At 33.9% G+C, this 15,766-nt stretch overlaps 1 protein-coding gene across 1 annotated transcript; it reads right to left on the bottom strand.

Annotated features, from left to right (window-relative positions):
- Positions 1-1,032: 1,032 nt before the first annotated feature.
- Positions 1,033-1,853, bottom strand: LOC120204818 (repetitive proline-rich cell wall protein 1-like). Its single transcript, XM_039204829.1, has one exon. It carries the CDS (start codon positions 1,833-1,835, stop codon positions 1,215-1,217), a length of 621 nt encoding a protein of 206 aa, XP_039060760.1. The 5' UTR covers positions 1,836-1,853; the 3' UTR covers positions 1,033-1,214.
- Between the last annotated feature and the right edge of the window lie 13,913 nt (positions 1,854-15,766).

Below are 15,766 nucleotides of genomic sequence, written 5' to 3'. Positions count from 1 at the left end.
AATTGTTCGTATAGAGTAATACATTTTTTACATTCAAATGATTTTTGTATATTAAATACGTGTATTCTCACTAGAAAAATTAAGTGAATATTATCTTGTATGGGAAGTTTATGTAAACGTGCTTGACTAACAAAGAATGTGTTTTCAATAATCACCCATGCAAAATAACCCCTTTTTTTATATACTCAACTGTTTTCTTTATTTCATTTTATTTAATTTTTTGTTATATATTAAATATATAATTTGACGAAAATATGGTAATGATCTTTTGAATGGAGAATCCATAAAAACATGCCTTAACTAACAAGGAGCGTGTTTTTAAGGATTGTCCGTATGAAATAATGCCCTTTTCAAAACCTTTTTTTAGGATCATAATTTAAATGTATAATCAAATTTGTAAATTTCAGCATTTAGATGACGTATAATCGCTTAGGTACCGATTTTGGGCGTTGTGGGAGTGTTCATCATTCCCCACGCGTAACCGACTCCCGAACCCTTTTCAAAATAAATTTCTAATTAAACGCATATCACTTTTTATCTTTTAAGACTATTTTTCTTAAAATTATTTTAAAAGATATTTTTGGGTATTCGACCTACCTAATCCAAAGGTCAATGGCGACTCCAAATTTATTTATTTATGCATTTATTTTAAAACCCAATATTTCCTAAAATTAAGTTGGATCGCTCCCCGCCATAGCCCAAAAAGCTTAAGGATCGTTTCGACACTTTGGTCTCTCGTCTTTAAAAAGATGTTGATGTATCATCATAAGATAATGCCATGTCATGATTGAAAAACAATTAAAAAATGTCATACTAACATCATTGTTATTTTTTTTAATAATAGGTTATCAAAATATATATTATTTTTTTAGATAAAATTTTATTATGTTTATATTGACCTAACCTATAAATTTTTTTCTGAAATCGCCGATGTGTTTGACTAAAGTAAGTATTAGCGAGTTGTTCTTTCTTATTCCAAATTTGAGTATTGTTGTATTGTTGTGCTATCATCATGTGTTAAAAACACTCTTATTGGAAAACAAGAAGAAACAGTATAGGAAATCCATCAAGTACATCCATCAGCAATCACGCTGACATGACATGGAAGAAAACATGACTACATGAATAACGAGGAAACATAGTAGCAACTCTTTATTGTGGTTACTAATCTATCTAAATAGCCATAATAGCTGCCAGCTGATGGGACCATTAAATCAAGGCTTCCCCAATGGAGGGTGTCCTGGATAGTGACCGTAAGGTGGTTCATACACCGGTGGCTTCTTTGGAGTCTCGTGTACTGGTGGCTTCTTTGGATGTTCATAGACTGGTGGCTTCTTTGGATGTTCATAGACTGGTGGTTTGGGTTCAGGTTTCTCTTTCTTTGGTGGTTCATAGACCGGGGGCTTAGGCTTAGGTTTCTCTTTCTTTGGTGGTTCATAAACTGGGGGCTTAGGCTCGGGTTTCTCCTTCTTTGGTGGTTCATAGACTAGTGGCTTATGCTCGGGTTTCTCCTTCTTTGGTGGTTCATAAACCGGTGGCTTATGCTCGGGTTTCTCCTTCTTTGGGGGCTCATAGACCGGTGGTTTAGGCTCAGGTTTCTCTTTCTTTGGTGGTTCATAGACCGGTGGTTTGGGTTCAGGCTTCTCTTTCTTTGGAGGTTCATAGACAGGCGGCTTAGGCTCTGGTTTCTCTTTCTTTGGTGGTTCATAGACAGGGGGCTTATGTTGATAAGTTGGAGGTGATTTGCCATAGTTGGGTGATTCGTAGGTACCAAAAGAAGGAGTGGTGAGAGCCACCACTCCAAGTAGTAAAACCAGCAAGTATGTAGTAGACATTGTGGAGCTCTTTGCTTTGCATGGTGCAATCAGGAGTGCCCTTTTTATAGTGCTAAAGGAGCCTTATGGGTTAGCCCAAGTGTCCAACAATTAATTTTCTTGTTTTCACACCTTTGGAAAAAATCAACTAGGGTTAATCCAAATAAAATAGTTTCCACCAACCAAATCTGCATGCACTAAAAGACATGTGTATAAACAATAAACATGACAATAGCTTTGGATATGCGGACGAGTAGGGAACACATCAATCAAAAGAAGAAAAAAAACATGGTTTATGAGATATGTTTTCTTCGTGAGAGACAATAGCTTTGGATTAAATTTTGAAATGAATTTGTTGTTAGAGGTATAACCATTTGAGACAAAAATAAAAAAAATCAAATATTTTATAGATCCACAATTTGTTTTCTCAGCGATTCATACAAGTTGCGGCAAACGACATTTTATTTCTCGACATGACCTCGTCGTAAAATTCGTGTACATGAATCAAGAATAAAATAAACACAATTAATAACATGGAAAATATTCGATTAAATAATCTGAATAGAAAAACATAAATATATGAATAGTATAACCCCTAGACCCGGCCTATGCGTTTCGACTAAGTCTAGTGGATCACATTATGATTATTAAAGACATTTTTCGCAACCGTTATTCCATCAATATAAAATCACATTATAAATAACATGAAATTATAAACAAATTATACTATCAAAATCCAACTCTTAAATATAGTACAAATAAATAATAATTTAATTTAAAACATGTCTTCAAATTCAAAATCACAATAAACCGAGCAGTATTAGCAAAAGAGTTATCATTATAAAATCCGATATTTTAAAATAAGGTCCATGTCACCAAAATAAAATCAACTTGCCAGATAAGAACATTACAATCTGATTTACTTCAAGAGATATGTTGATCCTCCAAGTGCTCGAACCAAGGTATCTAACCAACAGTATCTGAAAGGGGGAAACATTTTCAAAAGGTGAGCTAGGCTCAGTGTGTCCCAACATTTCCATAAAATCACAATAGGTACAAATCATAGTCCAGTAATCTCACAAATTCGTAAAAGAGTTTAACTTTTTGAAAATCATAGTTTAAACCCTTTTCTGGTACACCATCAGTAGTTCCCAAAATTATTTTCCATATAGCTTATTTTATGCACATAGCAAAAAGAAAGCCGACTTAAGGATAGGCTCTGAAGCTTGTATCCTTAAGCCCAAGTCAATAAGTCCATATAGCTTACCCTAAGCACACAGCAAAGGAAAGCCGACCTAATGAAACATCTTGGGGCCCTCAAGAGTCACATTAGGCCCAGTTAGCTTGATCAGAGCTATTCCATCGTAATTCAATTCCAAAATTCAATTGCACCGTGACATAAATTCCATAAATCCAAAAACATGGTAATCATATACCATTTCAAAACAAAAATTTGATAGCAGCCATATTCCATAAATTGTCACATTAAATTGGTGCATCCATAAAACAATAACCAATGAATTCGGTGTACCACATATTAAAACCAATAAAACAGTTCAATAATAATTAGGGAACACACCTCGACAATAGATTCAAATAACAAATCTACTGATTGCTGGTTTCACCACGCTCTGCTACAGTTTTCGAACGGGTGAATACTGGCACACGTGGTTTAACTGATCTAGAAGAGCTGGGTCGAGCTGTCAAACGATCCGGAGAGTCTCTTGTACCTTCAAACAATAATATTTATCAGTCTCAAATCCTATTTAATTGTTCAAAGCTAAACTTCTTAAGTATATACGTATTTTTCGAGTTTAACTATCAATTTGAGGTATTTTGAGTCTGAATTTGGCCAAACGGATTGCGGAATCGGAATCAGGGCGTCGAAAAACATAAAGTATGACTTTTCGAAAATTCAAATTCTTGGTCAAAGTCAAAGTCAACCACTTTGACCGTAGATTTGGAGACCTTTGGATTCGAATTTGACAAAACGGACCACGGAAACGGATTCGGCACGTCGAAAACTATCAGGATAGGTATACTCGGAAAAGATTAACGGTCGTTTAATGCTCGGTCAAAGCCATTCTAAGTTTTGGTCAAAGAAAGTCAACGGTCAACGGTCAACAGTCAACGGTCGGGTCGGGTCAACGGTCGGGTCGGATCAGACCGGTCAAACCGGTTCAGACCGGTCAAACCGGTTCAGACCGGTCAAACCGGTTCGAACCGGTTGAAACCGGTCAAACCGGTTAAACCGGTTTTCAGCAGCCACTCGCCCTGCGGCGGCGCGTGTGGCGCGTGAGGCGTCCTCCGGGGCCCTAAAAATCCCAGAAAAATTTTTAAAAATTATTTTGAGCGATTTCAAGATACTTACAACGATCGGTTCAAATTTTTGAACGGCGGAGAGCTCGATTTCAAATCGGCCGAATCTTTGACTGCACCACCTCCTCACGCGCCACCGTCTACGGCGGACAAGGTTGACACCGGTGAACTCGGAACGGCACAAGGAACACGATGGTCCTGGAGGTGTCGTGAACGGAGCAACGATCAGCGGTGAATTTAAGATTTCTTCGGCGATAGAGCTAACAAAACCGTCGCTACTTTGATTGGAAATTCCCGACGTTTGGCCGCGTTTCGCTTCAATTAATTTGAAGGGTTTGTTCCTCGCTCGATGATGAACACAACGGTGGTTTCAAAACAACGATCGGAATTCGGACGGCGTTTGGATCAGACTTGAAAATGGAGGTGTGAGAGGAAGAAAATTGAAGAAAAGCTTTTGTGTTTTCTGATTGAAATCAGAAAACACGTTAGTTATAACAAACTTGCCGACACTTTTAGGGGAAATTCAGGGCTTGGTCCCTGAATTTCCTTTACTTTGAAAATGGCATACAAGTTTTCATAAATTATACTTTAGTCACTTAATTTCACCCATTTTCACAATTTACCTCCAATTTCAATTAAATATTATTTTGAAAATCGGGTTGTTACAAATAGAAATAAGTTGATGCATGCAATTACGCAGTTTCCTTAAAACAAATTTTCGGCCACTCCTTGGTGCTTAAGATCTTTGGTAGCCTGTCTCTCAGGATACAACAACGAGATGATCAGCGCACAGTAGCACAACTACCGAGATCATGAACTATTCATTGTCTTCGCCTATCTCCAAAAACTAGAGAAAAGAATTCATTTGAATTGGTTATTAAGTTGTTTTTTAATTGTTTTTAACCTAGTAGGTTAACACGATATTTATAGATAGTTCACATTATGAACAATTGAAAATTTTTGACCTAATGAAGCATTAGTGAGAATCAATCAATTTCCAAATTTACTGTTTTGATTAAAGGAACTTTTAAATATTTATCTTTTTAATCCAAAACAAATTTTGAAAAGATATGCTCTATTTGAGGAAAAATTATTTCACCTTTGGGTTAAAATATCCGTAAGCCCACAAAAGACCTGACCGGTTCGGACATTAACGTTACCCACATCATGCACGTCTGAACATTTACGAACCAACAATTAGTTCCACATTTTCATCAACAACATTTGGATCAATTTCTCATTCAAAGCTCCAAAATTATCGAACTTTTTTCAACAATCCCCATATGAATGAAATTGATCATTTTATCAAAACTATTTTGACTCGATGTGGTGATAGACTCTACAACGATAAATGCACATGATAGGTAGGTGTCCTCCTTTGAACCTTTCCTTGTGATAGCATATTTAATTTATTATATGACCAGTAGACGTGATGTCCTTGAATTTTTCTTCCATTTGTGTAAACGACGATATACTTTACACAATTACCCTATGATAAGAATTTTAGTTCTCATGTGTGTCTTTAAAGCCATGGACATCGCTTGGTTCTGCAAGAGTTTGAAAGAACTATGCCAAATAGTCTCCTTGAAGCGGCCTCATTTCACTCTCACATAGGTGACTTATGTTGCTCGACTCATCAAAGCACACAATGGTCATTAAAAGCTTTTCTTAACCTATACCAATTTAATCAATGTTTATATCATAATAATGAACTTGGGATAAGAAACCCCCACAGTGATTGCACACGGTTTACACAATTAAGTTATTCCTTTGAACCTAGATCTTGGGATCGCCAGTAAATAAGGTAGGGTTTTCCTTCACATAAAGCCTTTCATTTCATGGGTTTTAGTCTCATTCCTTTCAATGTTTTCTTAACTTGATCTCAATATTAACCCTTCGGTCAGTGAATCTACGATGTTACCCTTTAATCCTACAAAGTCAACAGTGATAACTCTATTTGAGGTCAGTTGTCTAATGGTATTGTGTTAATGATGTATATATCACAACTTACCATTATACATAAAGTTTTGTTCTCTACCAATATATGAATATTGTGGGCACAAACTTTGATCATTCAAGAATATCCTCCAAGAAATTCTAAAGTCATTCATCTTATTCTCTAGACTCGTCTAGAGCTACAAATGCTTATTCTATTTTGGATTTGGTTATAACAGTTTTCTTGAAGATTTATGTAACACCATCAACCCATACCCGACCTGGATACAAGTCCAGGATGTCACATTGACTAAACAAAACAATACTCTTTAAAAAACCGATAAAACATTTGAACTTATATTATTAAAATATAATAATATACATATGTTAATACAAGTTTATCAAAATACTCAGAGCATACACAACTCGACCCTTTAATTACATGCCAACATTTATTTACATAACAAAAGGACCTACTGATTAAGTTGCCTTTGATCTGATAGTTGCAGGAGTAGTGTTGCCCAGCTGCTTAACCTGTCTCGTCTACTTTCTCAGATCCTACGTGTGAAACACTCACACGCTAAGTCATCGACTTAGTGAGGCAATATAATAATAATAAGGAAATATCATGAGAATGCCCAAAATGAAATGAAATGCAATAACATATGCATTTAATCCGTATAATGTCCATAAACATGTTTCCTACACATAGACTCATCACGTTAACACTCATAAGTTCATATTAATCAGTTCACTAGCCCATGATACCATACTGAGAACCTAAGGTATGTGAGTACTGTGAGGTTGTGCACGATGCTGTCACCATAGCTCGTATAAATGCACCGAAGTGCCACGTAGAGTTGCACCGAAGTGCCACGTAGAGTTGCACCGAAGTGCCACGTAGAGTTGCACCGAAGTGCCACGTAGAGTTGCACCGAAGTGCCACGTAGAATTGCACCGTAGTGCCATATAAGATTGTCCCTAAGGACCACGTAGATAATTCCTTAAGAATCATATACATATGCCAAGGATCAAGTATGTATCTTAAAAACCTCACACATGTTCCAAAGAATACATATATATCCCGAAGGACCGCGTAGACCCTCTACTCTTGGCATACCAACTATACCTATAGTTCTCATCTACATAACATGGGCTTTTCCCAAATTACATAATATATCGCATAGCCATATCATTTCCTTACCTTCATCACATGGCTCATATAACTTTGTATACATATTCATTTAAAACATGTTACTCAATGCACATAGTATGAATTCATATCATGCTTCACAATATGAAATGAATCATGCATCAATGTATTGAATCTATACTTTTCACAAGTCTAGAACTGAATATACCACTATATTCATGCTATGCATATGCACTCACCTATATTTCTTTGCCTTTCCCTCGATCGATCTTACTGTGCAATTGTTCTGGAACCTATTTAGGCTCTGTATCTACATAGTAATTCATTGATACTTATCAGTATACTAATTAATATATTTTAAACTATCATTTCTTAGGTTAAAAGAAAAGCCATTTTCATCTTTTAATAGAGGTATGCATCGATTCACTACACCATGCATCGATGCATCCCTTAACGGGTGCATCGATGCACTATCTATGCATCGGTGTATAAATCTCATTCGATGTTTGTATTTAATAGGGTGCATCGATGCACTACTTGTGCATCGATACACTAATGATATTCGATGTTTTTATTTTAAAGGAGTGCATCGATGCACTTCATGTGCATCGATACACCTTGAACAATTTCTGGGATTTAACCTTGATGCATCGATGCACATTTGTGCATCGATGCACATAGCCCAGAAATGTCATTTTAGCACGAAAATCTCTTCATAATCCTCTCAACACTTTATAATTCACCTCTTTTTACATTCTTAACTCTTATACACTTACTTAAACTAATTAATACCCATTTAATACCTCTTAAACTTAAAAATTCAATCTTCCATATAGAATTCAAGAATCTCACTCAATTTCCAACATGTTCTAATTTTAATTCTAACACTTTCTATTCCTTAATTAGCTTGATGACAAGTCAAATCCCACTTCTAATTCTTATTATGAACTCTATTCCAAGATTTCACTTTTCTACTTCCTTTCTTTAATCCTTCCTAACTCCATCATATTTTGATTTTAAGATAACCTAAGCTTTCCTTAAGCTTAGTTATCATCTAATGATCAATAAGCAACCTTAAATTCATCAAGAATTTAATTAACAAGAAAACTCACCTTTAACTTTGTCTTCACAGTGAAGAAGAAGAAAGAAGAAGAAGAAGAGAAATCTGGAAACTTTGGTCTTTCTCACTAGCTTTCACGTGGTTATAAATATCATCAACTAAAATTTAATTATTTTCCTTGTGAAAAGACTCATTTGCCCCTTTAATTCCACCTTCTTTGCTAATTGATCCTACACCAAACATTTCAATCAATTCTTTGAACTTTTCAATTTATCCAATTTGGTCACTGAATTTTTAAATCTCATAATTTAATCACTAACCCGGTATGGAGGATGTTACAATTTCTATGACATGACTCCTCTTCCCAATGTGAAATATATTCACTTGTGCCTTTGATATCTTGAATATCATATATTCAACTAGCATCAGAGTATCCTTCTAAGGAAACATGATCTTGGGATAATACAATACATACTCTTGAGCATATCTGAGATATCTTAGTTATCTCATAATTGCTTTTTAGAGGTTTGTCATAATGACAATATCTTTGTTTCAACCTTTTATTAGTGTTTAAATTATGCATTATTTTATGATTTATTACTCCTTGATTAGATAATTTTAGTAGCTAACGTGGACCTTTTCATTCATTTTCTATGCATGACATTGAATTCCAGAAATTATGCTAAGAACAACAAAATCGTACAATTTTTTATTTTTCTGGATTCATGGTCGGATTAGGCGTCACAACTTGGGACATGACACACCCGACATGGCATATAGTTAGCGACTGATGTGGCAGTTGACGTGGCGATGACATGGAAGCTGATGTGGCATCCATTCAAAAGCTTCTAGAAGGCCTAGTCCGCAACTTCTAGAAGATCCAATCAGCACTGGCGTGGAGAATGAGACTTAGCCGAATTTTTTATTGGAAATTAGGATTTATCTTATTTTTATTTTTAGGAATTATCTTTAGGAATTATCTTTTGTTTTGAATGTTATTTTCTAGGGTTTTTAAATACTATAAATACCCCATTGGGGTAAGCCTCAAAGGAATGGAACTCATCACTTGAGCATTCAATCATTTTTAAACTTAGCGCCATTCAATTTGCTTCCATGTTGATTCATACAAGTCGCGGTAAATGAAATTCAATTCCTCGATAGGATCTCGTCGTAAAATTCGTGTACATGAATCAAGAATAAAATAAACACAATTAATAACATAGAAAATATTCGATTAAATAACCTGAATAGAAAAATAAATATATGAATAGAAATAAGTTGAGGCATGTAATTACGCAGTTTCCTTAAGACAGATTTTCAGCCACTCCTTGGTGTTTGAGATATTTGGTCGTTTGTCTCCCAGGATACAACAACGAGATGATCAGCACACAGTAACACAACTGCCGAGATCACGAATTATTCCTTGTCTTCGTCTAGCATCAGAAACAAGAGAAAAGAATTCCTTTGAATTGGTTTTTGAGTTGTTTTTGAATTGTTTTTAACCTAGTAGGTTAACACGGTATTTATAGGGAGTTCACTGTGTGAACATTTGGAAATTTTTGACCTAATGAAGCATTAATGAGAATCAAGCAATTAAGCAATTTCCAAAATTACTATTTTTGTTAGAGGAACTTTTTAATATGTATCATTTAATTCCAAAGCAAATTTTGAAAAGATATGCTCTATTTGAGGAAAAATTATTTCATCTTTGGGTTAAAATATCCGCAAGCCCACAAAAGGTCTGATCGGTTCGGACATTAACGTTACCCACATCGTGCACATCTGCACATTTACGAACCAACAATTAGTTTCACATTTTCCTCAACAACGTTTGGATCAATTTATTATCCAAAATTATCGATTTGTTTTTCAACATTTGTAGGTACAAAATTGTCAAAATCTTCGTAGCTTATGGGATATGTTTTTCTTTACGAGGGACAATAGCTTTAAGTTGAGTGTTGAGATGAATATGTGGGTTCAAATTTGTCAAAAATGGAGGTGTAAACTTCAACTTCCACGCTCATCATCTACCTAATTCGAATTTGTGTATAATTTGTCTAATACATTTATGTATTAAATATAGAAGATCGTTTTCTGTATCTAGATCCTTAGACCTGAATGAAAAGCCATTGCCGTAGATTATTTTCTGTTATGGTAAGCCAATTTATCTGTCATGTAAATTTAATTATTACTATTATCATCATCATCGTTGTTTAACATGAATCAAGCTATGTCAATGGTTAAATCATATGAATTTTTAAGAAATATTACACATTCCACGTATTTAAGTGCATGCCTAACACTTCTAGAATGTCATAGTTTTCTTTACGGAAGACAAAAGCTTTGGGTTACTTCTTGAAATGAATGTGGGGGAACATAATTGTCAATATTGGAGGCATAAGCTTGAATAACCATTCTCATTTCCACCCATTTTTTAACCTTATGGTATAATTATCTATATACTACCTATATTTCTTTCCATTTATAGATCGAATAATGTTAATTTTTTTTTTGCAAAGGAAAATTTTATTAATAATAAGAACCACTTAAAAGTGATTTATATAGTTCCAAATAAGGAAACCTAGATCATACACACCCATATCCAAATAAGACGATCTCAGGGCTGAACTCCATCACATTTTTCATATTCATCTCTATCGAATTTGGGTTTGAGCACATTCTCCTTGACTTCCATGACAATCAGGAATGGACTTAGATGGAGGCGGGTGGGGCAGTCGTACTCCTAAAATTTAAAATTATCATATATTTAAGATTTTGTTATGTATTTTCTATTAAAAATATTTTTATCCCCTAAAATTTTATAAGTTCAAGTTGTCCTCCCTTGGAATTTTATAAATTTAAATTCGTCATATAACATAAACTTAACACATTTATTTTTTGTTTCATTTTAGTACCCCGCCGTAAAAACATAACACGTTTATTACCTAAACTATTAGTTTTGATTCGTTTTATTACCTAAACTTTCATTTTTTTCAAAACTTGACGTTAAATTTTGAATGGAGTACTAAAAGAAACAAAAACTAAACTATATGTATGGTTTTGAAAAGATTATAAGTTTTGGTACTAAACAGAATAAAACTGATAGTGTAGGTACTAAATGAGTAATTTACCCAATAAACTTATTTGTCGGTAATGACTAATGGGAGGTATAATCTTTTTACTTTTTTAACTAATTATTATTGGATTTGGTATAACTAATTATAGGAGTAAATGCGGGCTTTTTACTCAACTCACGTGGATTCAGGCGGCTCAAGGGTTGATCCAAATAAAATAGTTTCCACCAACTAAATCTCTTTCAAATTATCAGTGATTAAAGGAAATATTTTCTTAATTAAAGGTTTCGGTTCGAACACCGTAGATGGTAAGGTATCTGAACATTCGTTTTGTAATACCTTAAAATTTTGACAAGTGACTAAAATGTAAATTTAGAAAGTTTGATAACCAAAGTAGAAATTTGGGAAAAATTCAAGTACCAAAGTGGTATTTTTCCCAAATAAAAATTCTACTCAATAAATAAAAAGTTCATCTTTAAAAATGGATTCTCTATGGAATTCACATTTCGATCCAGAATTTGTGTAACGAGTTTTTAAACGATAAATTTCGATAAAATATTCGGATCATCAAATCGAATCGGATAAACTTGAACCACCACTCTCATTTCCATCCATTTTTTAACCTTGTGATATAATCTATATACTACCTAAATATCTTTCCATCTATAAATCGAATGATGTTAAAAGAAGAACCACTTTTAATCGAATGATGACAATCAGGAATGGACCTAGACGGAGGCAAGGGAGGGGGCGGTCGCCCTCCTAAAATTTAAAATCATATATTTTAGATTTTTTATATATTTTTTATTGAAAATCTATTTTCACTCTCTAAAATTTTATAAGTTCAAGTTCGTCCCCTAACATAAAATTCTACGTATGTCATTGATAACAATGCAAAGCGACCGACCTCATTCTCATCTAATTATTTGATCAAGTAAAATATATGACAGAACCCAAAAGTTGGGATTTGGAATATATGTTGAAATCAGGAGAGTCTGATTGAGAGACATGAAGATATAGTAGAAGCTAGGGTATTCCAACGAGTTCTTGCTACATAAAAGAAAACATTACTAAACGACATACAAGCAACTCTTATTGTATTGAGAGATTTATTTATATAGACATGGTAGTTCAGCTGGTGCGAGATTTCTATTAAGGCTTCCCCAGTGGAGGACGCCCTCTAGGTGGGAGCCCTCTAGGTGGGAGCCTGGGAGAACCTGTTGACGTTCATAGATTGGTGGCTTAGGCTCATGCTTCTCTTTATTTGGAGGTGCATAAACCGGTGGCTTTGGTGGCTTAGGCTCATATACTGGTGGTTTCCTGGGAGGTTCATACACTTTTGGTTTGAGTTCGGCTTCTCTTTCTTTGGCGGTGTATAAACCGGAGGCTTAGGCTCGGGCTTCTCTTTCTTTGGTGGTTCATAGACGGGAGACTTGGGGTGAGCCGTAGGCACCAAAAGAGGGAGTGGTGAGAGCCACCATTCCAAGTAGCACAACTAGCAATTGTGTAGTGGACATCATTGAGCTCTTTTGCTTTGCGTGGTGCAATCTTATTGTCAACCCATGTGTCCAACAATCGTCTTCTTTTCTTAAATGAATTAGTGCCCGTTTAGGTCCAGCAGTTGAAATTTTGGGCATGATACAAGGCCTCGGATATCGTGGGTCTTTAATTCAACTTCCGGTTTATTTGAGCTTCGAAAAAAAGTCGACAGTTGGGCTTATAAAGAGCCACTGAGGCCTTTTGTTTTAATGGTTTTAGAATTTTAGTTTTTATTTTAAGGGTAAAGTATACAAATAGTCCCCTAACTATATAATATTGCTTTGTTAAGTCTCTCGACTATTAAAAATTATGAAATGAATCTCTGACTATAGAATATTGCTTTGTTAAGTCCCTTAACTATTAAAAATTATGAAATGGTCACCTGACTATTCATTATGTTCCAAACTCGTCCTTTTTCGTTAAAAATGAATGATATTCTAAGTTGAACGTTAACATGTTGACTGTGATATTATAAAATATGATCCTAGAATCTCAAACGACCTAATCATCATGGTAACATTAAGCTTAAACAGCCGCCAATTTTTAAGGGAAAATGACGAGTTTGAAACATAATAAATAGTCGAGTGATCATTTTGTAACTTTTAATAGTTGAGGGACTTAATAAAATAACATTCAATAGTTGGAGGATAATTTTGTAACTTTTAATAGTCAAGGGACTTAATAAAGCAATAATATAGTTGATGGACTATTTGTGTACTTTATTGTTTGGAGTGATTATAAGATAATATATGTTCATAATCTTTTTTAGTCATTAATAACGCGCATACACCCTACAGAAGTAGTTGCTCGAATTTAAAATTTCTAGCAAGAATAACACTTCCTTGCATCACTAAGATTACTCAATGTGTTCTTAGAAGTTTAGGTTTGAATATACATGTGTTTGAATCTTAATTAATGATTTTTGTTTATTTGTTTATTTGATTTTTTTTGTTTTTTTATATAGAGTTCATATAAAAGTGTAATAGAAATAAAAAATATTTTAAAATAAGATTAATTGTTATTTAAAATGAATATATTTTAATCAATTCTCAATTAAATTAACACTTGATTAACAGGTGACATCAACTTAATTAAATATATTATAAATAGGTATAAATAAATTGGTCCGTCTCTGAGATTTTGGTGGCCTTCGGATGAATAAAAAAATTAGACTCCTAATCAGGGATTTAAACTATAGTTGTTATTTGTGTTTTCGATTGCATTGTGTTTATTGTTATTGCGGACATAACAAATGATATTGTGGTCAATGCAAGTATCGTGATTGTAAATTTTTAATAACATATGCTATTATTGACATAACGATTGTGGATATCACAGTTTCGGACGATGTTGCTATCACTGCATAATGATCATTGTTGTGGTTACAGATCGTTATTTAAGTAATTGTCCCAGTAACAAGTGTTGAAAAAATAAATTTCAAGGGCAACTCCATAATAACAAGTATTGAAAGAAATAGGTCTCTAATAACAAATATTAAAAAATAAATTTTAAAAGTATGCTCATAATAACATATATTGAAAAAATTGGACTTCTAATAAAAAAATTGAATTCATAATAACAAATAAATATTAGAAAATAAATTGAATTTTAAAAGTTTGTTCTTAATAACAAATATTGAAAAATTAGGGTCAATATAATAAGTATTAAAAATAATTGGGTCTTTAATAACAAATGTTAGAAAAAATATTAACAAAAAAATTTACACTTATACATATTAGAAAAAAGTAAATTATAAGAGTAGAGCCCTAATAATAAATATTAGAAAAAAATTGAACCATAGTAATAAATATTGAGAAAAAAATTAATATAAAACTAGTTTTAAAAGTATAATACATGATAAAAATTATAGGCCCAGATACGTACCTATAAATGAACAGAGTGTTCGATGAATTGCTCATGAACTATTCGTGAATCGTTCATATTATGTTTGTTTGTGTTCGTTCATTAATGTTGGGATTTTGCGGAAGCTCAAATCAACAACCGAAAGAGTTGGCCAAGAGGGGTCGGGACGGTTCTTGTGTTTAGGGAGTAAGGAGATTGAAAGATAGAAAATTTGCACAACGATTTATCGACCCCTCTTTACAAACTATTTCGGTTGTCGATTCGAGCTTCCGCAAATCCCAATAATTAAGCTAAAAAACGAGAATGAACAAAATTTTGTAACATTAATCATAGCCTCTAACTTCTAGAGACCTCTTCATTTATCCCTTCTTCTTCTTCTTCTTCTTCTTCGTTAGCTGATAGTTGAGCGACAACTCAATCCAATCTCGTGAGAATCGAAAATGTATGTAATACTTCAGATTTCTTTCTTGATTTTTCTGTAAACAAGGAGAGGCAATCGGCCTTTCTTCAACATCTCAATATCTTCAATCCAAGGAGTGTATAGAGCACATTGGTTTGATCGACATTTAGATCTACAGTTGGGGAGGAGAATCGATTTGTAGCAAGTTCAATTCCCTAAGAACAAACTTAGCGACGATCCACTAAAGGAAATCAAGATCGGGTTTGATTATCATCGAGACACCATAATCTGAGCACATGTTTTTCCAGTTCCAAACCAGCATTGGCGTTAATATCGATATCCGATATTAATCCAAACAAGGTCTAATTTTCAAGGATTGGCTTTGGAAATCATTTCACAAGAGAGAAAAGCAAGTTACAAGGGTTGGTCATTGTAGACTGTAACCGGTAAATTTTTGAAGTAAAATCTATTTCAATGATCGAGACAGATTGAGGTGAAGCGAAGCTGAAGGCTATCTCTCATCTTATTTAATTTTATACAATTTACTTTTTTTTGGTTTTACTTTAGTTTTATTTTATTGATTTTAGTTACTTGATTATTCAAAAAAAA

Source organism: Hibiscus syriacus, unplaced genomic scaffold (assembly GCF_006381635.1).
Source record: "Hibiscus syriacus cultivar Baekdansim isolate YM2019G1 unplaced genomic scaffold, ASM638163v2 tig00011718_pilon, whole genome shotgun sequence".
NCBI classification, from domain to species: Eukaryota; Viridiplantae; Streptophyta; class Magnoliopsida; order Malvales; family Malvaceae; genus Hibiscus; species Hibiscus syriacus.
Note: the sequence above shows the minus strand (reverse complement) of the source record. Positions and strands in the feature narration are given on the sequence as shown.